Here is a 24,933-nt window from a genome sequence, read left to right on the forward strand (position 1 = left end):
ATCACACACAAGTGATTTTCCCCACTCTTGTATCATCACTCCACCCAACTAGCTGTGGATTCCTACCGGCGCCATCTTTGTCCCCTACAAAATCTACTGATTCCGGGCCTCTCTGGAAGCCTTTAACCATCCATGCGGGTTAAGTTAACGCTAGCATTTCGGTTAACGCTACATGGTGTAGGACCCATGTGGCTTCACCTACATCCCTGTTGTGTCTGCATTCTCCAACTCCACAGGGGCCATGAAGCTTCCAGGGGTCTCCCCCTCGGCTCTGCCAGGTGCCATAAGCCCTCAATGAACCTTCCCTGATAACGAGGCACCAAGGAGGAAACGGGCCTCCTGGGACTCTTACAGATATGGGTAACCGGGGGAGGTATTTATAGCAAATGCTACCAAGCCATCTATGTATGACCTTTTGGCATTAGGGTGACTAAATGTCCCCCTTTCCTAGGTACTAGCTCATTCAGAGCCACTGAGGATAGACAGTGTTTCTGTATCAAGTGAAACTCCAGTTTCACCGAAAGGAATTTCACTTTCTGGGCTTAGGGGGAAGCTTACAGCATGGTCCAGGCATTGTTTTAAGCCCCTGGTTCTCAGAGTGTGGTCCCTGGACCAGCATCTTTAGCGCCACCTGCGAGTGTGTTGGAAAAGCAAATTTTCAGGGCCCGCCTCAGACTCACAGAAGCAGAAAGTGTGGGCCCTGGGCCCCGCTGTCCATGCTTGTGATGCCTGCGCACTTTCTGAGAGATGCTCTAAACCTTTTTTCCCCTGGGCCATGTCCCTTATTCCTCCTGATGGCTGATGAGGAAGATTTTGTTCTTGTGCAGCCGAAACCTGGAGAAGGGAGGGTGTGCAAGATCGCACAGCTAGGGAAAGGCAGAGCAGGTATCCAAACCCGGGCCATCTGGCCGCAGAAGAAAAATCTTCTGGATTGTACTTTAAATGTTCAAGGATGCCCCAGGGAAGAGAAGTTTCAGTGTTTTTAATTTTCATTTGTTTTGTGTCCAGTGAAACAGACATGGACTGTTCCAAGTTTCCTTGTGAAACAACTTTTTTAAAACCCCAAATACACCCTCTCAGTAACCCCTGAAGCAGGGCTAAATGAAGCATTGGCATTTGTACCGAGTTTTAAATCTTCTCACTCCAGCTGGGGATTTCTGTCTGGTCTTATCACGCCCCCTCACACACACACACACACACACACACACACGCCCCACAACACATACGTGCAAAACACACACCAGGACTGGCTTATTAGGAACTCTCCAGGCTTGGGGGTGAGTCATGTTTATGAGCCTTCTCGCTGTTTATCTAGGAAGGTATTGAGGTTCACAGGAAATGCGGACGTCCTTAGGGACGATGACTGTACTTGCAGAGTTGCGAGGGGAGAGAAGAAGGTGGCCCACCGTTTCCATCACTGGCTGGGTGCCAGCGCCAGGAACCTCTGTAGACCTTGGTATCACTGGAAACATGCGTGGAGCAGGATTGTTGGGTAACGCAAGTTCTCCGGAGGCAGAGGGGCGTGCTTCTAGACGCCTCTGGGGTCGGAAGGAATGTCTCGTTTGGGATTGGAATCTGCTGGGGAGCCAGGTGTTGGCCTTGCTAGACAGTGAGTGGATCGCAGAGAGGGAGGCCTGAGAAAGTACTTTTGGAGAAGCAGAATTTGGGACGCTGCTAGCAGGGTCAGGCATCAGGAATGAGCCAGCTGGATGGAGGCTTTGTGGTAGGACTGAGTGACCTCACCTGAGGTGGCTAAGCCAACTGCTCCCGGCAGGTGTAGAGCCGGAAGACATCTCCTCTGCTTTCCCCTGTGGGCAAGGAGGTAAGCAGCCTCGCCAGGTGCCAGGGCAGGAGAGCAGGACGGCTGAAAGCACCAGCCCTTCCGCCAGGCACATCTGGATCCTGGTCCTTACTGGAACCCTTACTGGCTGGGTGACTTCAGGCCTGTCACTCAAGCTCTCTGAGCCTAGTTTTCGGAGTGGTACGCTAGTTATAATCATGGTACCGACTTCAAAAGGTTGTTGTGGTTCCTAGAGGAGTTGTTATATAGGCCAAGTGCTTGGTATAAAGGGAACAGTCAGCATATGGTGATTTGTGTCTTTGTATCTTTTATTATTATTGCTAAAATAAACCAGGGGCATAGAATGGGAGAAAGACCTGGGTTTGGATTCAGACCAACCTGGGTGCCAGTTCTGGTCTTGCATTTGCTGGTTACTTCTCCAAGCCTCGATTTCTTCATCTGTAAAACAGGCATCGTTTCTGGCAAAGGTGTAATGAGCTAGTGCATGCAGAGGGTTTAATACAGTGCCTGACAAGAGTGAAAACCAGTAAGTAACTCTCCTGTCCTTCCATCATCACTGCTGAAGCAGTAGAAGCGGAGGGTGGCCGGCGGCCTTAGCATCTACAGAATTCCTGTTATGTGGAAAGTTCTTTCCTCTGGGAAGATGGGGTCCATGTCCTTCTCCCCACCCCCCAAGCCTAACGGGTCCCCTGTTTTCCTGAGTCCCTCCGGTGGGAGTGGACTGGACGTGTGCACTGGTGACAAGACCACCTTCTCCTCTGCCCTCCACTGCTTCCTCCTGCCTGTCCTCCATGATCCCCTTGACAGGATGGGGCGAATCTGTCCTGCCCACTCAAGATTGGGTGATTCTAGTGCGTTTCCCCAGACATCCTTGTTTTTTGCATTTTCCTAGCTGGACCTTACTTTTCTGTGGGCAGCCTATTTTTTGATGCCTTAGAAAAAATAGACAAGTCAGCTGTTTCTCACACCCAGCCACGTCTGCCACTTCAACAAAGTGTCGTGTATTCCACGGCTAAGTTCATTTCCAGGATGGGGGTGAAGCAGTAGGTGACCAGGACCCTGGTTCCAAGTCCCACCCAGGTCGTTTCCTAGGTGGCTGCTGTTTAATGTGTTATATTAGCTTGAAGCCTTAGGCCTGGGGAGGTGGTGGTCCTGCTGCCATGGGGCGGAGAATGGGACCAGAGGAAAGTTAGGTTCTTTCCAGCTCTGGCCCCACACTGCCCGCAGCGAGCAGATACTCGGTACCTTCCGGAGTCGGGCTCTTGTCGAGGGCTGGGAGTGCGGTGAGGTGAGTTCCAGGGAGAACAGGTGCCTAGAAAGACAGGCTGTGCACAATGGATGCCCAGTTCAATGCTGGTTCCTCCCTCCCCCACTTTTTTAGGTCTCAGTAGCCTTAAGAAAATCTAGAGACTCCTTTCCTGGGAAAGGTCCACACATATACCATTGGAACTGTGTGTGACCAGTGGATTTTGACCACGAGCTGGGGAGATGCAGAATGACTAGATGCTCCCTTCAGTCCCTTCCCGAGCCTCACAGATGTCAGGTGGCATATCCTTAGGTAAAGTGATAGACAGACAAGGTAGGCTTCATCATTTACAGGGCCCGGTGCAAAATAAAAAATTGGTCATGGCCAGGGTGGGTAAATCCGTCTTCCTGTGGGCTTGCTGTTGTAACCCACGGTGGCCAAGTGACCTCTGAAGAGATTGTAACCTTTGCACCCTCTGGACACAGATCAAGGGTGGCCAAATGTGCAACCCCCCCCCCCCCCCGCACTGAGCCACCAGCACTTGAGGCACAGCTCTGTGAGCCCTGGGAGGGGAGGGCTGCCACCAGGCCCCTCCCCGAGATGCTGCAAGGCGGGCACCCAACTCTCCCTTCCCTGCACCTGTGCCTGGGCGCCCACCGGCCGGACCCTTTCCACCATTGGGAATGGGAGGATAGTGGGAGGTGGGCAGGGCGAAGAAGACCCTGCATCGGGGTCAGCCACCAGTGCGCGGGGACAGCAGATGTTGAAAACCCCTCCTGGGGAGGTGTTAAGAGGCAGGACCACAGAGGAGCTGAGGCCCCAGGCCTTGGCACGTCCTGCATAGTCCTATCCAATTTCACTTACAATACACAAGTTCAAAGATAAAAATATTAAGAATTGAAATGGTAACTGCAGCGCACTAGACCCAAGTGGGAGGCCCTTCAGACCATGAGGCCTGCAGTCACACAGGATCCTAACCTCCACAGGGTCCTGCCTGACTGCAGATTCCCAGGAGATAAAATTGGCTCAGTCTGAGACCTGTGTCAGGGGTAGGGTTGGAACCAGGCCAGCTGGCTAAGCCAACGCTACAGGCTGGGGTCAAGGGGTTTGAACTTGCACAGTGGGGCACAGGTCCATTAAGTGGATGACAGGTGCTTCTCCAAAGGGGGTGGGGGCTGTGGGCTAGCTGGCCCCAGAGATCCTTCCTCTGTGCACGCGTGCTGAAGAAAATTTAGAGACTCCTTTCCTGGGAAAGGTCCACACATATACCATTGGAACTGTGTGTGACCAGTGGATTTTGACCACAGAGCTGGGGAGATGCAGAATGACTAGATGCTCCCTTCAGTCCCTTCCCAAGCCTGTTTTCGGTGCTCTATTTGGTCTAAGTTAAGGATTGCCATGCTGCGTATCATGAGAATTTTTTTTTAAAAAGATTTTTAAAATTTAAAAATTTTGACAGAGATCACAAGTAGGCAGAGAGGCAGGCAGAGAGAGAGGGGGAAGCAGGCTCCCAGCTGAGCAGAGAGCCCAGTGCGGGGCTCGATCCCAGGACCCTGCAATCATGACCTGAGCTGAAGGCAGAGGCTTTAACCCACTGAGCCACCCAGGCGCCCTTCTCATGAGAATTTTTAAATGAAAAATTTCTTTTTCATCTCTCTATAATCCATAAGTAATTTATTTTCCTTGAAAAAAGAAAAAAAAAAAGTTTTGTTTTTTTTTTTCCCAAGTGTCTCCTTGAAAGGGGGAAGATGTAAGAGAGAGAAGGAAGGAGAGTCTGGGCCGTCTTTTAAAGAAGTCTATCCTCTAAGATCCAGACAAAGTGATTTTTACCAAATGAAGAAATGTCAACAAATTTAGGGAGACTGTGTTTCCCTTTCTTCCCTCTTACACACATTCTGTCTCTTATCTTGATTTCTTAAAAGTTCAACATGATCTTACCCCCCAAACAGGCAACATGGACACTCAGCTAATGTCTATTAGCATCTGCTGTGTTTGGGACACTTCTCAGAGCCACGGGCACTAAACTAAGAAACGTTCCTCACCCCTAAGGACCTAGCACAGAGGATATAAGGTTTGAATTCATTTCTTTGACTAACTCAGGATAGGACCAAGATGAGGCTTTTTTTCTCTCTCCACCTCCCAGTACTTCCGGTTCTCCCCGACCTGTGCCATTGAACATGTGCATGACCGCGGTGATGGAACACACTCACGAAAGCTGCCTTCAGAGGGGCGCTGGATCTCATCTGTGGGTGTATCGCAGAGACGTGAGCTTTCTGAGGCTTGTAGGGCTGTTTTGGAAAAAGCCTGGGACGTCCGTGCTGTATTAGAGGTGGTGACAGGGAGTCATGGCATCAGGAGCCTTTGCACAGAGCTCCCAGAGTTGTTCTGAGAACTCATCCGGATGGGGGAAAGGGACCCACGCAGAGGCTTGAGGCCCCAGTTGCCCAGAAACATGCCGATGGAGCGATTGCCACCAGGAAGCTCCTCTGGAACCCTTTCCTGTCCAGCTCATCTGTCACAGAGCCTTGCTTCTGAGAGCTGAAGTTGGGTGCCGTGGTGGTTTCTTGCTTTCTGACCCAGGAGCTGCTGGGAAATGTTTGCTGGGCTGGAAGGAGAAGACGCAGTTGGGGTTTCCCCTTAATTACCTGTTTGTTGCCGTTCTTTGTAAAGGAATTGCTATTTTCATCCTTCAACAGAGTTGGTGCTCTCCCATAAGATGTCACTCTAACTTGAATTTGGGGTTCCATCTTGAAACCAAACAGTGCCCGGCTACTTTTTGAAGTTAGATCCTATCTTTTTTGTTTTTTTTTTGTTTTTTTTTTTTAAAGACTTTATTTGTTTGAGAGAGAGCATGAGCAGGAGAAAAGATTAGAGGGAGCTAAGCAGAGAGTCCGATGCGGGACTCGATCCCAGGACCCTGGGATCATGACCTGAGCCGAAGGCAGAGGCTTAACCCACTGAGCCACCCAGGCGCCCTACAGTGACTAATTCTTACATGAACTCTATGATATTGCTGGTTGGGTACCATTTTACAGATAAGGAACTCAAGAATCAGGGAAAGTAAGGCTGAGATTACACAGCTAGAATGTGGCCAAGCTGGAACTTGAACCCATCTGACATCTAAGTTTTTTCCCCTCTGCTATGCATGCTCTTGTCATCATGGCCGTGTAGGGTTTTATAAAGGAGCATACTAAGAAATGCATTGGTTTTTTTGTGTAGGAGTCCTATCCCCACAGGCCCCCTATGCCATAAACATAGGCCTTTGAGAATCTGATAATATGGGGTGAGGTGGAGAGGCACCAGCACGTCCTTGTTCTCGGAGCTTCTGTGACATGTGGAGAGGCTGTTCTACTTCTTGTGGGACCCGCTGTAGCCCTTCAAGGGAAGGAAGGGGTCTGGGTGGGAAGACTTGCCGGAAGGCAGCAAAGCAGAGTGGAGAGAACATGGCTTCTGGCTCCAGGAAGCTCTGCTCTGTCGCCTGTAGGCAGTGTCTTTCCTGACATCAGCCAAGTAAGGGTGATGGCACCAACCAGAAGAGACTTTCGAGATGGTTGGAATTAGGTGAAATGAAGGCTGTAAACCCTTTGACATACACAGAACACTCAACAGTTGTTAGGTGCGATTGAAAAAGGACTTAACCTGGGCACCTGGGTGGCTCAGTCGGTGGGCGTCTGCCCGTGGCTCAGGTCATGGTCCCAGGGTCCTGGGATCGAGCCTCACGTCGGGCTCTCTGCTCAGGAGGAAGCCTGCTTCTCCCTCTCCCACTCCCCCTGCTTGTGTTCCCTCTCTCACTGTGTGTCTCTCTCTGTCAAATAAATAAAATCTTTAAAAAAAAAAAAAAGTAAAAGAAAAAAGACTTAACCTTATTCTCCCTTTCCACAGCTTAACACACACACGCTCACTGACGGACACATACCCACAGCTGGTTGAAGTTTTACACACAGTCTCTTTCATGCTAGCGTGAGAAACCCTCAATTTATCTTTTTTAAAAAACATTATTTCTGCCTAATTTCCCATTACCTCAGCGCTCCCTCTTCTGAGTTTAGATTAAGGGCTCAAAGGATATTGGGTGCCACAGGGCCAGCCAAGCGCGAGGCCTACCTCCTTCCTGCTTGGAGGGACGGGATGGCGGTTGGGTTTCGCCCCTGTCTCCCTCTTTTGCTGCGGGATGTCTCGCTGACTTCTCCCGAAGCTTGATCCTCCAAGAGGACAAAAGTCTCCTCAGACTTGGAGGCTTCAGAGCCTGCCAGTGCCTAGAACCCGGCGCCCTTAGCCACTGGAAGTGGAAGAAGGTTTTATCACTCTGTGCAGTAGCCCAACCCTTGTGTTCTTTGTTCTCTCTTGACAGAACCAGCTTCTTGCAAAAGGCCTGTTGTTCGTGGAGGAGAAGATTAAGCTGTGCGAAGGCAAGTACAAGGCAGCCCTCGTACAGCGGGCTCTGTGACTCAGCCTCTGGTGTTTGGACAGCTGAAATGCTTCTGTCCAAAAGTGGCGGGCTCCAAGGGAGTGATTCACGCCGACCGTGTCTCCTCCAGCCAGGCGGCCGCACTCGCCTGCAGTCGGCTGCTCGTGGCAGTGCGAGTCCGATCGTATTTTGAGAAGTCCTGTGGAATCGGGGTGGTCTTCTCAGAGACCCTGCTGAGGGTTCTCCCCGGGGACGTGCTGGCGGTCTCCTGGGCAGGGATTGATTACACTCCAGATCCTGCCACGCCGCTCCTTCTGGTCTGATCCAGGCTATTCTCAATTGGCCTTTTTCATGTTTCTTGAGGTCTTCTATTTCACGAGGCCCCTACCCATTTGGGGGACTGTATACCAGGCAGGTCCCTGCTGCATGAGGTCTGATAAGATGGGCAAAGGAAGGTTCCTGGACTTAAAACGTTTTAGAGCCCATGGGACAGGATGGAGAGGCACCAAATAGAGGTGAGAGGTGGGACCAAGGCAAGAATTGGCCAACCCCATGACTCTGGATCCTGAGAAGCTGGATCCTGATCTTAGATCACCACCTGTTGCTTGGGGGACTTTTGGCAAGTTTCTAGTTTCTTTGGATTTTTTTTTTTAATCATTTTTAAAATGATACGATTTTGAAAGGGAGTGTAGGGAATATAATAGGTGTAACCCCATTATCTGGCATGTAGTAGGTCTACAGATGGTTTGTTTTTTTTTTCCCCTACTCTAGCCTAGAAACTTCTACCTGGAGGTCAATCTACTACTATAGATTTACTACTGGACACAGACATAGCGGGCAGGAGGGTGTGCTCTTTTTTGCCCCCTCATGCAAGCAGGGAGGAGGGGCAGAGGAAGAGGGAGAGAAGGAATCCGAAGCGGCTCCACACCCGGTGCTGAGCCTGATTCGGGGCTCGATGTCACAACCCGAGATCATGACCTGAGTTGAATTCCAGAGTCAGGTGTTCAACCCACGTAGGTGCCCCGCGCCCCCCTGGCCAAGGCCTTATTTTTAAGTGACTGGCCTTGATGAGAAGAAGTCTGTGCCCCTTTTGCATGTTGGGGTCAGGCTGGTACACCAGCGTGGGAGGTGGCTGCCTCAGAAAGGGAGGGAAGAGAAGCACATGGTCTCTGGCCATGATATTTGCTTGGAGGTCATGTGGGGAGTTATCACAAGCTCCTGGAAACGTGGAAAACCAGCTTCATGAAAAGGATATTGAGCAAAATCGGAGCTGTATGGTGCTTTTAAAGGGAAGTTCAGGGCCTCTCATTTGAGTGATGCTCACTGTAAATACATTTGGAGTGAAAGCTCAGGAATGCCGGTCATCTGAGGTTCTGTGCCTCTGCCCCCCAAGCACCCTACGGGGCACTGGACCGGGTGTTCTGCCTGGGTCTGCTCTCGTCCAGGCGTCTGAGCAGCTCTACCGCACAGCCAAGGGGCCTGTGGAAAACCTGTAAGGGCCTTGCCTGTCTTCCGAACATCCCCACTTTTTATGTTATGTACTACACCTCCAAGAAATATTTTATTCAGCTAAAAGGATCCTCTGGCTATATTTTTTAAGATTTTATTTGTTTATTTGACAGAGATCACAAGTAGGCAGAGAGGCAGGCAGAGAGAGAGAGAGGAGAAAGCAGGCTCCCTGCCGAGCAGAGAGTCTGATGCAGGATTCGATCCCAGGATCCTGAGATCATGACCTGAGCTGAAGGCAGAGGCTTAACCCACTGAGCCACCCAGGTGCCCTGGATCCACTGGCTCAGAAACCACAGTTAGTACCCATCCTTTCATGGAACAGACCTCCCTGTTTATGCACCTGCAGCATAAAGGCCGCAGAACCAACACACACAGCTCCTCTCCGGATAGGCTCTGTCACGATAATTCCAGTGACATTTCCCCAAGCTTTAGCAACCTTGACCGTGAGGAGTTTCTCATTCCCCTTCTGTAGTCATGCGGTGGTCAAAACTCCCGTGGCCCATTAAGTGTTTGTAGGGTGTCTATCTAGAACCTTCCATCCAGTCGCCCTTCATCTTTGCAGGAAGCTGAGTCCTCTGGGCTGTTTTCTGAAGGTGAAGTCACTTCCTCGTAACTCTCTTCCCCGGGGCTACCCTGTTTTGCTAGCCTGTGTCTGTCTGATGTTCTCCTCTGAATGCTTTCCAAAACGTCCATTACTCTGTGAAGTTTGAAGGCAGCAATTAGACCCAGGTTCCCAGGAGAGGTGCCTTCCTGCTGCTGAGTAGGAGGATTGCCTTGTGTGTCGATGAGTGTTCTGTCTTGGTGGTGGAGGAGAGTCCGTAGGCACCAGCACTGACCTGCAGGGGTCCCCTTCCCTTCCTCCATTTCCAGAAGGTCTCTGCTTGTCTGTCTCGTAGAAGGCTTGGGATACAGGCCATCATGTAAAGGAGCTGGAGGAGCCCTTTCTCCTGGGAAGGACATTATCCAGGTGTTGGGTTCACCTTGTTCTTGGGTACCAGGATGAGTACATCTCAGATGTTCCTTTTGACCTCCTCAACTCCTCTCTGCTGTGAACTAGCATAGCCTGCGTTTGGAAAGATTTGTGCATTCAGACGTTGATTTTTAGTCCACTACGTACCAGGCACTTTGCTAGGTGCTGGGGACACTGTGCTGAACAAAACCATCGTAGGATTCCAGGCCCTCGTGGAGCTCACAACCAGTGGTGGAGGGAGGTACTTGTCAAATCATCATCAACTATAAAACTGTAATTGCAACAGGTACCAAGACTATAGTCCATAGGTTTTCCACTGGTTTGACCAGTGGGCTGGACTTTGGTATAGAGGCAGTATTGGAGCTAAAACTAGAGGGACAGACAAATGTAAGTCAGGCAAAGAGTGGGGTGGGGGCTGGAGAACAGTCTAGGCAAAGGGACTAGCACATGCAAAAGCCCTGTGGTGTGAAGGATCATGGTGAGCATTAAGGGCTGAGGTAAAATCCACATAGTAGGGCCCAAAGGTCAAAGGGAAAGGTCACGGGTAAGGTTGCAGAAGAAGGAAACAGACTCCTGCCCCTGCCCACCAGAATGCCCACTTTTTAGAGGTTTTCTTGATCTGAGAGCAAAGGAAAATGTCGGAGCGAATTATTTAGTCCTGTTCTGCCCTGTCCCATATTTAGATTAGATGGTAACCTCCTTTCACACACCGGCCTTAGCATCTGGGAAAACCTATACACTTGATCCTTGCCATTCATTTACTGAAAGATTCCTAAAAATGGATTTATTGATCCGTCTGGCATCGTGCTAAGCACTAGAAATAATAATGGTGAGCAGGACGGACAGGGCTCACGCGCTTATTCCCGTTCTAGTGGAGGGGGCGGAGAAGTCAATAAGCAATTCCAACTGACTGTAATTAGCAGTCCAGGAGGGAAATTAAAGGGTGCTATGGATTTGCATTTCCCCCCTAGTGTGTTTCTCTCTGACCTTTCAAACTCGGCACATCTTCGGCCCTGCTCACTGCTAGTTATGCCCTTGCTCTGCTCTCTCTCAGCCACTGCTTTTATTGTCCATTAAATTAATAGGCGGAAGATGCTAAATGAATCTTTCAAGATCTGCTCAGTGGAACTGGCAGGGTTTTGCCAAGTGCATCTCTCGGTGTCTAATCTTGGCCGACCCAGTTTCTCTGCTTCAGATGAGCAAAGACAGTGCTCAATCAGCTCTGTCATCTAGGTCATTAAAAAGCAACCACTGTGCGGGCCCCTCTCTCTGCCCGTGCCCGCCTTCCTGCAGTTGCAAAGTTTCTGGCACCGCCTTTCGGTGGCATTGGGGTGACCCGTGTATAGGCAGCCTGGGACTGGTGCCTGACCGTGGTCTGGGTCCCAGGGGCGAGAGTAGGCGCAGCATCCGGTGGGTCCTGTGTCTTGCAGGTGACCACTGCAGAATGTGCTATGTCCCACCCTCTACCTGGCCTCTGGTTATTGCAAACCAGTGGGTGGGAGTGGTACTTTCTAGGCCCTTCTTTCTTCTCCCTGTACTGACAGCTCCAATCCAGAATATAAAAAACAAAACAAAACAAAACAAAAAAACAGTGTTGTCATGATTAGAAAATGAAAACAATAAATAACTGTGCCCATGATCCTCCCCGATTAACTCTGTCGAGAGCATGGGTTCTGGCATCCCCGCTCTGCCTTCTCGCTGTGTGATGTTGAGCTAGACCCTTGGCCTCTCTGAGCCTATAAAATGAAGTCATGAGTTTACTCATGAAATGACCTAGAGATAAGTTGTTTAGCGCAGTGCCTGCGAATGTTGTAACCATTCCCATGATGGCACAATGGTCCTGTGATTTCCAAACTTCAGCTTCCTTTTCTGGCACGGGGGATAGAAGACTTATTTGTCTTTTTTTCCGTGAAGTCTTCCCATCTAATCCTACATTTACTTGTACTAATGCCTCCCAGGGCAAATGTAGATAAGGAGCTTCTTCTGTAGCTCTGTCCCCAAGCTGCCCTGTCCCCAAGCTGCGTTTGACACGGGACTGTCTCTGCCTGTCCTGCAAGTAATGATAAATTCTTTTCTTTCTTTCTCCCCTCCCATCTTCTCGCCCTCGTGTAGGTGAAAATCGCATTGAGGCTCTGGCTGAAGTGTGGGACCACTTCTTCACTGAGACTCTCCCCACCCTGCAGGCAATATTTTATCCAGTTCAGGTCAGTCTCACTGAGGAACGACCTCCTGCCGGCCTTGGCACTCTGTCTCCTTCCTTGGCCTTTGGCCAGCTGGGGCCTCCTGGTGAACGCGGCAGAGGCAGGACGTTGGGCGCCTGAGTTGGCTAAGGACCTCGGTGCTCTCTGGAGGGCTCTCTGGTCTATGTTTAGCATCTAACCTCAAGCAAAGGGAGAGTGCCCGCTTAACCAGCAATTTGTAGGCCCTCGTCATGCTCTTGGTTTTGAGTCTGCCTGTATATTCTTGGAGCGGTTTGTTTCAGAAGTAAAGATGGGGCAGAGAGACTTTTCTCTTTTCTCTTTTCTTCCCCCCTCCCTTTCTTTGAAGCCCACGGATGCTGTTGTCCCAGATTGTAGGAAGGGAATCATGTTGCTTGCTTTCCATAAAGGATGGATGCCTGAAGACGAGTAGCCACAGGAGGGAGCAGAAAGGACACTGGTAGCTGGGCTTGGGCAAACTCATTTCATTTCTCTGTGCAGAGCTCTGTTGCATCTGCAAAATATGGGACTTCCAGCGAAAAATGAGCAGCATCTCCTTGGTATTCTTACTCTGTGACCGGAGCTTATTCTAACACTTGAGTTGACTTCCTCCACCTTCTTGCAGAGGCTGTTAACAGGAATGGTCACTGCCCAGTCAGAGTGGACACCCCTGCGGTCGGGTTGACTGATAGATTGTTCTCCCCAAGATTCACATCTCCATCCTCCATTTATCCTGCCCCCGGTCTGCCCGCTGGGGTGAAGGTGCAGATCTCATGGGGGCTTTGTTGAAGGGCAGGTGTGGGGCCCCACAACAGCACAGCCCTTGGCAGTGATGTGTGCTGGACATAAGGTCCCACAGGCTTTTCTTGCTCTGGATGGTGTTGTATGGGAACTTGGAATTCTGTTAAATATATATCAATATCTAAAAATTGGGAGGTTATGCCTACAGAGTCTGTATCCCATTTCTGGCCTGCCCGAGTAGTTCCAGAAGAGCTCTGACCGTTAGCTCAATGGTCTCTTCACCCCCTCCTCAGCTCCGTCCTATGCCCCTCTGAGAGGGTTTGGAGCGTGTATGGGGTCATTTAAGCTCCGATCCCCACAGACGTCTCCCCTCCTGGTAGTGGTCACTCCTAGGCCCGCATTGGGTCCTAAGAAGACCAACCTGGGAGATAGTGTGTCCAGAGTTAGCAAATAATATTATAGGATGCTGAGTTAAATTTGAATTTCAGATAAACAATGAATAATGCAAAATCTAGCACATACTTCTACTATAAAATTATTCACATTCAACTGGACATTCTCCATTTTATTTGGCAACTCTACTGGAGGGGGTGTGTACATCTGAGTGTCTGTCTTAGGACCCCAGGAGCACGGAATTCCAGGGTGTGAGTATCTGGATGTGGTTAGAATGGGAGTGTGGCATCTGAGTGGGCGTGGCCTTGGTGGGGTCACCGGATGGCCAAGAAGGGCCCTCACTGACATATATCCAGGCAGGATCCCGGTTGTGTGGGTCTGGGATGTTACCAGCTGCTTCTCTTGGAAAATTACAAGCTCCAGTGATAGTTGACTTGCCCCTGTCCACTCCCTGTCCCCCACACAGTTTCCCAAGTGCTGCTGCTGACCCAGACGCCCCCACCTTGAGAGGCCTGGAGTTAGGGGTCCTCATTGCTGCTAGTAACACACCCAGATGTCTGTCAGGTCAGCTCGATCCTCCTTAGAGCCCCTGTCTGGGTAGGTGTCTGTGTCAGACCTAGTTCCTCTGTGGACAGACGGGGTTTTGAAGACCTACTGTGTTCAAGGATGTGGAAGCTTGCCTTCATTTTCCTACCTTAGAAAGTGAAAGGAATTTGGGAGAGGAAGCGAGGGTACAGATAGTTATGAGGTCAGAGGTCAGTGTGGACTGCATTGCCTTGGAAAAGGCAAAGTTGGGGGAAGCACCGCTGCCATTGGAGACATGTGGGGAAGGCAGTCAAAGAAGGGGTGTTTGACCCAAGCCTGGAAAGTGCCAGGGGCGCTTGTGTGTATCTCTGGGGACAGAAGCGGGCAAAGAGGAAGGGATGCAGGGAAGACAAAAGCACTCTGTGTGTTTCTGGGAAGCCCTGAGGAGTTCTAGAAATGTAGATGCTAGAAAAGGGATGAAAAGTGACATCCTGTTTCACAGGTCCCTTCCGATCTCCTCGGCTCTGCCAAGAACAGCCCCCATTTTTTGGTGTGTGCGGTGTGTATACGCGCAGAGGGGAGTCTAGGAGAGAGACCCTCTTTTCTCTTTCTGCTTTGAGAAACTTCGGGAGCCCTAAAATCAAAGAGTTAAGTTTTGAGATCCGGCTCTACCCTGGGGCTAGAACCATAACTCTGGGCTCAAGAGGTTTCGTGTGTGAAGTAGGTTTTATACCAGTACCTATCGTGAAGGGTGGGGATTAATCGTGTTAGTTCCATCTAAAATATTGAAAGTCCTGCCTAGCCCCTGGAGCTTAGTAAATTGTCAGCTCTTAGGATAATTAGTTATTTCCAGCCCCCACCCACACCCTGCGTGGTCAGACTCGTCTGTGTGTTTTCCTTCTTGGCCTGGTGCAGGCTAAGTGCTCACGTACTGAACAGAGTTGAGGAAGCAGCCTGGAAGGGGGTGGGGTGGGGTGTGGATCTTTTCTCTCGTTTCCCCCCATCTTTCTCTCTCTTCCTCCTCCCTGACCGCCCCTCCCCCCACCAAACTCATGACAACATGGTCCCCATTTATGTGTCTTGTATCATCTTGGGTCACGCAGGCAGGTCGAGTCACGCCTTACTGTACATGAAGCTTTCCTTGGGGAGGACCAGGGCCAAGTCTTTGACTCTTTGGCAGCATCCACCCCCGCGCACCCATCGCCCCCGCTCCCCAAGTTCTGCGCATACCTTGTCTTGTCCCATCCTGGTGTTCTGTTCATACTGGGCGTCCTGGACCCTGTGTTGGTGGCCTGTCCACCTGGCTCTCACCTCCCAGTGCTGCCCCCTCTCTCCTCTCCAGGGCCAGGAGCTGACCATCCGTCAGATCTCCCTGCTGGGCTTCCGTGACCTGGTGCTGCTGAAGGTGAAGCTTGGGGATGTGCTGCTGCTGGCCCGGTCCCCGCCACCCCCGTCCATCGTCCAGATGCTGCTCATCCTGCAGGTGGGTTAGGAAGAGACCCTATGGCACGGGGATGGGACTGGGTGACCTGGGCACCTTAGCTCAGCTCTTAAGCTAGAGTGTCATTATTCCTGTTCCTTAGTGCGTGTGTTCATTTGCTGCACCTGTAAGGCTGTGCTCCGTGCTGGGATCCCAGCTGTGGGGGGACATGGCTTGGCGGTGGGGGGTGGGGCGGGGGAGGCGCCAGAGAACCAGGGTCCTGTCATTCAGGGAGCTGACATGGCTCCCTCCTCACCCGTGAGCCACAAGGAGCACGTGACAGCAAGCGCCCCCTGCAGGTGAGTGGAGCCAGACTATAGTCACTGGAAGGTTCTCTAGGGGCAGGTGGGCGTCCCAAGTCTACAGGCGGAAGCTGGACCACGGCAGACCCCAAAGCTTCCAGCCTGTCGCCACCTGCTGGTCTTTCCCGGTCTCTCCGATGCCGGGAAGACCCTGCCCCGTGTCTCTTGGACCGAGTGTCTGTCTCTCCCCCTCCCTCTGCAGACTTGTGTGCACTTCCTCGGTTTGCACGTGGCCAAATGTGGCATCACACACGCAGCTCACGTGTTTCCACTGAGAAATGACCCACATGGTTGCCTCTTCCTCCCCATTCTATATCAACTGTAGGAAGATGAGCTACATACCGGGTGCAGGCCCGGGACTTTGTGTGGTGTGTTCTGAATCAGATCATCCAGAGGATTACCCTGTAGGTAGTTGGTGTTGCTATTTCCATTTCCCAGGTGAAGAAACAGGAACCCAGGTCATATGTGCTGGTCCAAGGGTCCTCAGCCAGAAGTCGTAGGATTCAGAGCTGTGTGCACTCAGGGGAAGGCACTGGATTGGTCTAGCCCCAGCTACCCAACTCTCCTTTGCCAGTCAGCTGTGACCTTCAGTCAAGTATATAAATATGGCCTCAGGGAGCCCAATCCTATGGATGGGGGTGCATAATTCCCACAAAACAGAGATGTGGTCAGGGACTCCCACCTCCTGCAAAAGATGGCTCCGGTGCCTCCATCTCTGTAACAAGTTCAAACATCACAACATTGGGTCTGAGCTGCTCCCTGGGACAGCTGGTGTCACCCTTTCTCAGGCTGGCGGTGACCCCACTGCCCTATAGCAGGCATGAGGTCAGGTCTCCCTCTCCTCCAGCTGCTGTTTTCTGGGTCCCTGAGCTGGGCCGACCTTCTGGGCCTTCTCCTTTCCTGAAGTCCCAGAGGAGCACGAGTTACCTAATACCATGAGGATACTTGTCATTGGCTGGAGAGCCAGGTCGGGTGTTTTCCGGGCAGGAAGGAGAAGGAAGAGGGTCTGGAAAATATGCGGAGGATTCATGTCTGAGAAGTGTAAAGTGGAGCTTGCATCCCGAGTGAGGAGTCTAGACAATGACCCCTTTGGGGTTCAGATTGGGAAGATTGGGAAAGAGAAGTTAAGCTTTCCCCTTCTTATTTCCGTTTATGCTGTTTTAAGGACGAGAGGTGATTTTTTGTTGTGGGTGCTGTTTTTGTTCTTGGTGGGAGACTAGGGGTGAGGGCCCCCACCTGCCGATAGCAGCCGAGGAAGGCCTCTGTCTGTGCTCATGGAAAACATCCACCACGTTCCCACATGGGACAACCCAACAGCCGTATGGGAAGGCAGCCATCATCCCCTTGCAGCCCCGCAGGGGTGGGCCTGCTTGCCTAGGAGACGCTTCCATCACCCACCCTCACCTCTAGCCTGCACTGCTGTTTATGGGGTTCCCAGTGATCTGAGGAAAATGGCCTGATCTGTGTCCCGGCCTCTGGTCCTCCCACCTCCCCGGCCTCACCTGGAGCCTCTGGTCATACTGGTCCCTTTGCCTCCCCCTGCGGCAGGAGAGTCTTCGCACTTGGGTTCCCTCTGCTGAGAACACTGTCTCCCGGGGCCCACAGCCATCTTCCAGGCAAGGCAGGTCCGTCCGTGTTCCCTCTTATGCTTTCAGCACGCAGCACATGGTAGGCACGTGGTAAGCATGTGGTAGGCACGTGGTTGGCACGTGGTAGGTGTTAATGAAACATGTCCGGCGAGGGATGGCACAGCTAGCGAAAGCCTGAGCGGGACTGACCCCAGGCCTCTGGCCTCCCTCCAGTCCCCTGATGGTGACCATCTGCAGGGATTTCTCTCCTGGCCGAGGGAAGGAAGTACAGAGAAGCTCTGTGGTTGGGACAGGTGTCTGGGACGTTGAGCAAGGGGAGCGTCCTTGTTTTCCTAGTTTCGCAGATGAGGTGAAGGTTCAGAGTTGGTCGAGCATCGTAAGGTCACATAGTAATTTATAAGAGTGAATCTGTCACCCTTCCCTCAGCCCTTGGTCTTTCTATCGACCCATCCGGCCTTGTTTAGGTACCACGGCCTCCCTCCTACAGTGCCCAAGAGCCCTGGGAGAGACCGCAGAAGCTTCTAAGATGGTCCGCTGTTCTGGTCATTTGGCGCTGTTTCCCGGAGGGTCTCGTGGGACGAGTCCTGGCTCTTGTTCTTCCTCACTCTGGAAACTGTAAAGCCCAGAGCTGGGAATGTGACAGGGACGAATAGGGATCCTTGCCCCGTCCAGGTCTATCTTCCTGAGCAGCAGGACGGCAAGTGCTGGGTCTGAATGCCCTGGAACCATGCCCACTGCAGGAAATTGGGGCCCCAGTCGTTAGAATTGCTCCCTTCTCTCCCCAGGCCCCTGCTTGCCCCAGTGCCACGAGATCTGGAGCTGATTTCTCCTCGCCTGACCCTCATACAGTGAAAAGAGCCATTCCCCAAGCCTTCAAGTGTCCCTTTTCCACTGCTCTTCCAGATGTCCCGGAACAAGCCCCTCCCTCCCCAACACATGCAAGGGGCTGCCAAGTCCCCTGCTCTCTGGGTGGCACGCTTCTGTCCCCAGGGGCTGCCCCCCAGGGAGAGGCTGAGCCTGGGCTCTGGTTCCTCCGGGCAGGTGCCGCCAGGTCCTGAGATCATCCTGGGACAGTGCCTCCTGAGGGGCACCCGTGCAGTCACCCGGGGTCCCCTGCCAAGCAGGGCCCCATGCTGGGTTTACTCTCTCCCATCGCCGTCTTGAAATGCCTAGTAATTTTTGCACAAGGAACCCCACCCACGTTTTCATTTTGCGCTGGGCCAGCCTGGCGGCCGGGCTGAGGGCTGTGTGCAAGTCGGGTTGTCCGCGGCTGCCCTGGGAGATAACTGTCCGGCTCCAAACCATGCACGGGTTACCCATTTTCTCCCCACCTCTTGTCTCTTCCCCTTTCTCCACTGTCCCTCTCTTGTTGAGTCGAGAGAAGGCTTGGGGCGATAAGGCAGAGGAGAAATATCAAGGAGGAAAAAAAATTGAAGGAAAAAGAAAAGTCTCCTCAGCTCTGAACACCAGTCCAGGTGGTTTTGGGGCTGAAACTGCCCCGGTTTGAGTCCTGAGTGGTTTCCAGGGAGCCCAAGGGAGGTTCCCTTCTCCCTTCTGCGGCCTGGAGGAGTCCCTTCCTGGCTGAGGTGCTTTCCCCCTTCATTTCCACTGCTGGATTTTCCAGGGCATCAGCCCAGGCCGAGGGCCAGATGTCAGAGCCCAGGGGCCATGAAAACCCTCCTGCCTGCCCCCCCCCCACGCCCGTGCAGCGCTGGGCAGCCTTCACTGCGGCCTGTTTGTTCTGCATGTCCTCCCTTCTGACCCCCCTCCTGTCCCTGAGTCTTCTGCCCTGTAACCCCCTTCCTTAGCCTGTTTGTGTTTCCTGAAGCCAACCCCCCTCCCTTCCACCGCCCCCAGCCCTCCCTGTCCCTGGGGGTCAAGTCAGCTGGCATCCAAGGGAGCCTCCGCCTCCCGCAGCCATCCCCAGCCTGTGGGACGGGCTCTTCTGGCTTCAGCCTCCCACCACCATCTTTTCCTCCCATCCCCCCAAACTCCAGCACGGTGGGGGGGGTTCTTACTCTTTAAGTGAAGGTCATGTACCCTCCCTTCCGATGTGAGACTTCGGTGGGACATCCGGTTGGGCTGAGCACAGCTCTGCTCCCCTCCAACTCCTCGATACCCAGCAAGGCTTCTAGAGTCCTTTCCAGAGAGAAACTGGATTCCCTAAGAGTGTGCGGGTCTTCTGGAGAACCTGGGTCACTTTTGGTCTCCTTTTTTTGTTTTTGACCATGGTCATTGGTGTTAGTTGGCGTTTGCCGAGGCTTAGCCCTGAGGACGCCTGTCCTGTTGGGCTTTTGAACCGACTCTTCATCTTGATGCTGGATTCTATTCCCCGTTCTTTTCTAGCCTCTTTAACAAGTAGCGGTAAGAGGGTCTCAGAGCCAAAGCCGCCTGCATTCCAGTCCTCGGTTACACGAGCCTTCTGGGTCTTCACTTTCTTGTCTGCAGAAGGGGGATGATGGGGGCATCTGGCTTCTTGCATTGTTGAGAGACCTCTGTGCTTTGGTCCGTGTAAAGTGCATGTGCAAAGTGCCTGCCGAGTGCGAAGCAGCTGCTGTTGAGAGTGGGGTGGGGTCCTGTGGTCGGGACCCGTCAGACCTCAGCCCTGAGCTGGCGTGTCCCGTCTGCCCTGCGTGGCTGGGGCCCGGTGGGAGGAGATGCCGTGGGGGCACAGTTCTCATCACTGTGACCTGTGGCACGTGACTCAGGCTTCGGGCCTCGGATTCCTTCATTCCAGCCACGAGGATGCTGCCTGCTGGTGTCCCCGCTTCCAGTGTAGCCTGAGGGCAATCAGGATTTGCTGGCTGGGTGCCCGCTGGCCCTGGCCGCTTTTGACTGACCTTTGTCTCTCTCGGCTGTTTATTTCCAGAGTGTTCACGAGCCCACGGGCCCCAGTGAGGGTTATTTGCAGCTGGAGGAGCTGGTGAAGCAAGTGGTGTCTCCCTTCCTGGGCATCAGTGAGGACCGCGGCGTCTCGGGTCCCACGTACATGGCGGGTAAGGGGCGAGGCTCTTGGGTTGTGGGGATCCCCATTGAGAGCTGCCAGCGATGTCTTCCTGAGCCTGGACGGTGTTGCAAGCTCTTTGCTGCTGCTGTGGGTCCAGGCCGATCTGCGCGTGTTAATAATCACTTGTGTTTCCCACTGGCCTGTGTCGCGGTAACCTCCCCGCCTCACGATCCCTCCCGGGGGACGGATGCTGTGCCTCTGTGGTCTTGCTTGTCTGATCTGCATCTTTGATCGGTGGCTTCAATCTTTTTTGTGTGCCTGCGGTGTTCATTTTCCCGTACGTGATAACCAGAAACTGCCTGGTTGCGTGCATCCCCCCACACACTGGAGTGGAAAAACCACCGGTAGTGGATTTTCCCTTGAAAGCAGCTTGAGATGGGAAAACAGCTCGTTTTGTGTTCGGCCTGATGAAATGGAACTGCTGTTCCTCGCTCCTTGTCTGTAGGTACTGCCAAGGAAAGGCGCTCCTCGATGTGGGGGGCAAGTCCTGTTGGTGGCTCTAAAGCCAGCATTCGTGTCAGCCTCTGCACTCAACACCCTGGAGAATCTAGAGGTGGATGGCATCTGCTCCTTCTTTCTGTGAAACTGCAGTCCAGATGCAGAAATAGCCCTATACTAGCCTTATCACAAGACACATTCTTCAGTTACCTTTTGAAACAAGAGCCCCCCCAAACGCAGGAATTTTCCTATCTGCAGCAACTTTAATGCTGGTTCGCATATAGTAGGCAACCCTCAAAAACTTATCTATTTAGGTGGGTGACAGGCAGTTGTACCCCAGGCAGGGGAGACCAGCACCTACACAGAGGTGCAGAGGCGCCAAGGGATTCCCTGAAATTGGAATCTTTGGCCCCGCTCTCCTGGATTCTGTGGAACTGTGGCTGAGCTTCGAAGGAAAGGGCAGAGGAACTGTGTCCAGCGAGGTTCTGCCCCTCCCTGGGCCTCACTACTGCAGGAAAAGCGGGGCTGGCTGTCCGGTTTCCTGTCCCCTTCATGTGTCTCTGGAGACACCACACATCTGGGTGCTGGCCCCAGCCTTCCTGCTGGGTTCTTCCCCCCTCCCCCCACCCCTTCCTCTTGAGCTGGTGGAATGATCCTCCAGCTCATTCCACCCAGGAGCTGGTGCGAGCCAGAGTGACCGTGCCAGCTGAAGGAAAGCTGTCCCCCCGCCTCCCCAGCCATGAGCAGACTGCCGCGTTTCTCTGCCCTCCCTGCAGCCCACCTTCTGGCTTCGGCTCAGCCCTAACCCTAACCTGTCTATGGCCGGAGGAATCGGGCAGATAATCAGGATACAAGCCGGTGAACTAGGTCGTGGCAGACACTTGGCCATCCGCTGGGCCTAGAGCCAGGATTAAGGATAGATTTGGAAGTTTGTTCAGGAGTACTTACTCTAAGAAGGGATGCTTTTGGCTTTCCAGTTAAACTCAGAATAATACATACTTTTGGCAAATGATAAAGGCCTGAGGTTTTCTTATACCAAGGACGGTCCTCCTGTCCGGGCTATTGTCTCAGGAAGGGCAGAAGGGGAAGAAAGAGACTCTTTTTGATTGTTTTATTATTATTGTAGCAAATGTGTCCTGAGGCCCTCCCCCAGGTGCCGTGTGAGGTGTGGTGCTGCGGGTATACCCGTGACTCAGACTGACCCGTCATGGCCCTGTGGCGTGCACAGTCCGCGGGGGAAGTCACAAACAATAGATCACAAACAATGATTCATCTGTGTACAGGGACTCTTGGGGGTGGGGGGAAGCTCATTAGCCAAGGGGCCCTTCACCTGGACTGGGAGATCAGGGGAGGCCCCCCCAAAGGAAGTGATACCTGAGATGCGTCCTGTAGGATGAGTTTGAGTTAATCTGCCTTCCCCATGTACTCAGTTGTCCCAGGCAAAGGGAAGGATCTTTGGGAGGGCTCTGGGGGAGGGGGAGTAGGGAACAGGAGGTTGGAGCCTTTGAGGAACTGAAAGACCTTCAGAGTTACAAAGTGACCTGTGTTTGGGGAAGGCTCGGCCACAGACTACCTCTTGCGCAGGCCCTCTGCCGGGTGGGCTGGCTACCCTCCCACAGAGTGGGCCCCAGTGTACCCATTTTGCAGGTGAGATAAATGAGGATTAAGGTCGCATGGCTGTTGGAGCTGGGATTTCAAAGCCCCACGTTGGTGGCACTTGAGCAGCTCTCCTACGTGCTCCAACCTCACCCCTGCCTACTCCTGTCAGTTTCTAGAAGCTGATGGTGATTTTTACCGAGGGACAGCTGAGGGGGTTCCCCAGCCCAGAAGGGTTCTGGGGCCAGACCTTTCACCCTGAACCTCTGCATACCAAACAGCTAAAATGATGACGGTGGAGCCCTTCCCTGTTGAGGACACCCCTTTGCCAGATAAAGTGAAGACTCCCTGAGCCTCAGTCTTCCCCTCAGTAGAATGGAGACCAGGACCTCTGTCCAGCCGGAGTGTAAAGCCCCAGGAAGGGTTTGCTGTGGTCCACTCAGGGTCCATTGGGGCTGGGCATGGTCTGAGACAGCTGGAGGGCTCATCTCAGAAGCCACCACTTACCAGATGCCTGTCATGCTGCAGGTGCCGCCCAGGTGCTTGTCTTCCTTGTACAGCCTGCTGAGGGGTGGCTGCTGTGCTGACCTCAGGCTCCGACTTGGAAAGAAAGCTCCTGAGGAGTGGTTCCCGGGGGACTTGGAGGCCTGTTTGACTCCATGGGGATGCTTGGAAAGGCTCTCTTGTTGTGAGCGAGGCCGATGGGTTTGTGAAGGGAGCCTCACTCCCTGAACGTGCAAGGCTTGGGGGGGTGGGGGAAGTCACGTTGGAGTCATGTTGAAGTCCTGTTGGAGCAACAGTATGATGTACGGTTCTCCTCCAAAGCAGTCACCTTCCCAGGGCAGTGGGGAGGTGGTGAGGAGGAAGGGTGCACACTTTAAAAAATAAGTAAATAAAAATTTGTCAGAGGCCAGGCCCACATCCTACTTTTCCAGTTCCCAGAGTTTCCAGGCGGCTGGCCTGGCTGCTTCCGGGGCCCTCGGAGCAAACACTCAGGAGCACTCAGCGTGCTGTGTTTCTCCCCCACAGAAGCCCTGGCCTCCCACTGATCTTCTCCTCCGTTATGTCTCCAGGGGGAGGGCCCTTGTCCTCAAGATACTGTAACTTCTCCTCGGGACAAGTAGGCTTTCGTGGGCTTCCAGGTGCCCGGGGCCCGGAGAGAGACGCCCACGGTGGGCTTTGGCGTGCGGAAGTCACAACACCCACATTGTGGCGGCCGCTCCTGCGCGCCCTGGAGATCAAAGGCCTGGGAACCGGGGGCCCCTCAGAGGCACTGAGGACCGCCTCATCCAGGCTCTGCTTCTCCCGGGGCTTTGAAAGGAGCTGCCGTTGCCCGCTCCGGTTCAGGGGAATGAATGCCCAGAGCTCCGCAGGGCGCCTGGGGAGTGAGGAAGGAATAAAGGCTCCCCCAGGCCCCACCCCGTGTGAAAGGCAGGAGGAGGAGGGCTGGAGGTGGGTGCTGGCTGAGTGGGCAGGGCCCAGCTCCTCGCCCCGCTCGAAGGGCACCCCTGCAAGGAAAGGACACGTTTCAGCTCCCAGGGGCTGTCCACAGCTTAATCGGTCTCTTGAGGGGAGATTTCCTTCTCTGAGTGGCAGGGCCTGGCTGGCTCTCCCCGGTACAGATAAGAAGGCTGGGAAGCTGGGGGGCAGCCCCGGTGTGGGTAGCGTCTCCGCTCCCAGCCCAGTGTGTGGCCTGACCCCACTGGGGACGCAGCTGACTTGCTTGTCTGAGGTGGACTCTGGAGTCTGGCGGGAGCTTATCGAGGAAACACTGTCTGCCCAGGGGAATCCGCACAGCCCAGCGGCCCCTGCGGTCTCTGTACTGCCCACACCCAGTCCTGGGAACCAAAACATTCCCCTCAGAAGGCAGAAGAGTCCTAGGCCACTCCTGTGAGTCATGAAAGGGGAAGAGCCTCACGGAGAGAGGCGGGGCCGGCCACAGAAGGAACTTGGCCTTGAAACCACAAGGGCTGGGCTTCTGCTGTGTGGCTTGGTATGATTACTTGAGTCTCTGAGCAGCAGAGGGCTGAGCACAGAGAAGGAAGAAGGTGCCGTATCTCTAGGGCCTTCGGAGCTGATACCGGCTGGTTATGGGCACTGGCTAGAGGGTGGCCTGGCCTCCTTGGAATCACTCCAGAGGAGAGATTGTGCCTCTCCCTGGGAGCCAAGACCACATCCTGGCCCTTGCCATGCTGTGTGGTCCTGCCTGATGACCTGTCAGTCTCCCCCACAGTCTGTCAGCTTGCTGGGAGTGGGGAGCATGTGTAACCCTTCGGACCCCAGGCCCTAGCACGGCTCTTTGCTCTGAGGGAGCGAGTGAGTGAATGTCTGGGTTCTGTCCGTCTGCCAGCCTGGAACCCGCCCCTCAGAAACGACTCCTCTTCAGGACTTCTCCTGACGTCCCAGCGAGCTCCTGCCTTTACCTCTGCCCTGCCGTTGGTTGACTGTGTCTGTTTTTAATTCCCTTACAGGTCCCGTATGGTATTGCATTAATTCCAGGTGTACAGTAGAGTGTTTCGGTAGTTCCATACTCATTGACCTTGTCCAAACAGTTACTCGTGTGCGGGCTTCCCAGCGGGCACAAGCGGGGGCTCCGCCGTGAGCCCTCAGCTTGAACCCTGCTTCCATCACTAACAGGCTGCAAAGTCATTCAGCATCTTGACTTCAGGTTCCTTTTCTGCAAAATGGTCAGAAGACAAGCATGTCAATGAAGCATCTCCTTTTGTGATACAG

General features: G+C 53.2%; 1 protein-coding gene across 12 annotated transcripts in view; it reads left to right on the plus strand.

The window, feature by feature from the left end:
• Positions 1-24,933, plus strand: part of PRR5L (proline rich 5 like) — a 145,016-nt gene that overhangs the window by 114,116 nt on the left and 5,967 nt on the right. For 11 of the 12 annotated variants that reach the window (XM_082748970.1, XM_082748962.1, XM_082748968.1 and 8 more), the window contains 4 exons: positions 7,396-7,453; positions 12,044-12,135; positions 15,131-15,271; positions 20,029-20,155. In XM_082748970.1, coding sequence (XP_082605096.1) covers positions 7,396-7,453; positions 12,044-12,135; positions 15,131-15,271; positions 20,029-20,155 — 418 coding nt within the window. The remainder of the gene's footprint in view (positions 1-7,395; positions 7,454-12,043; positions 12,136-15,130; positions 15,272-20,028; positions 20,156-24,933) is intronic. The other variant, XM_082748965.1, reaches the window with a different exon arrangement.

This window comes from Mustela nivalis (genome assembly GCF_964662115.1).
Source record: "Mustela nivalis genome assembly, chromosome: 9".
Lineage (NCBI taxonomy): Eukaryota > Metazoa > Chordata > Mammalia > Carnivora > Mustelidae > Mustela > Mustela nivalis.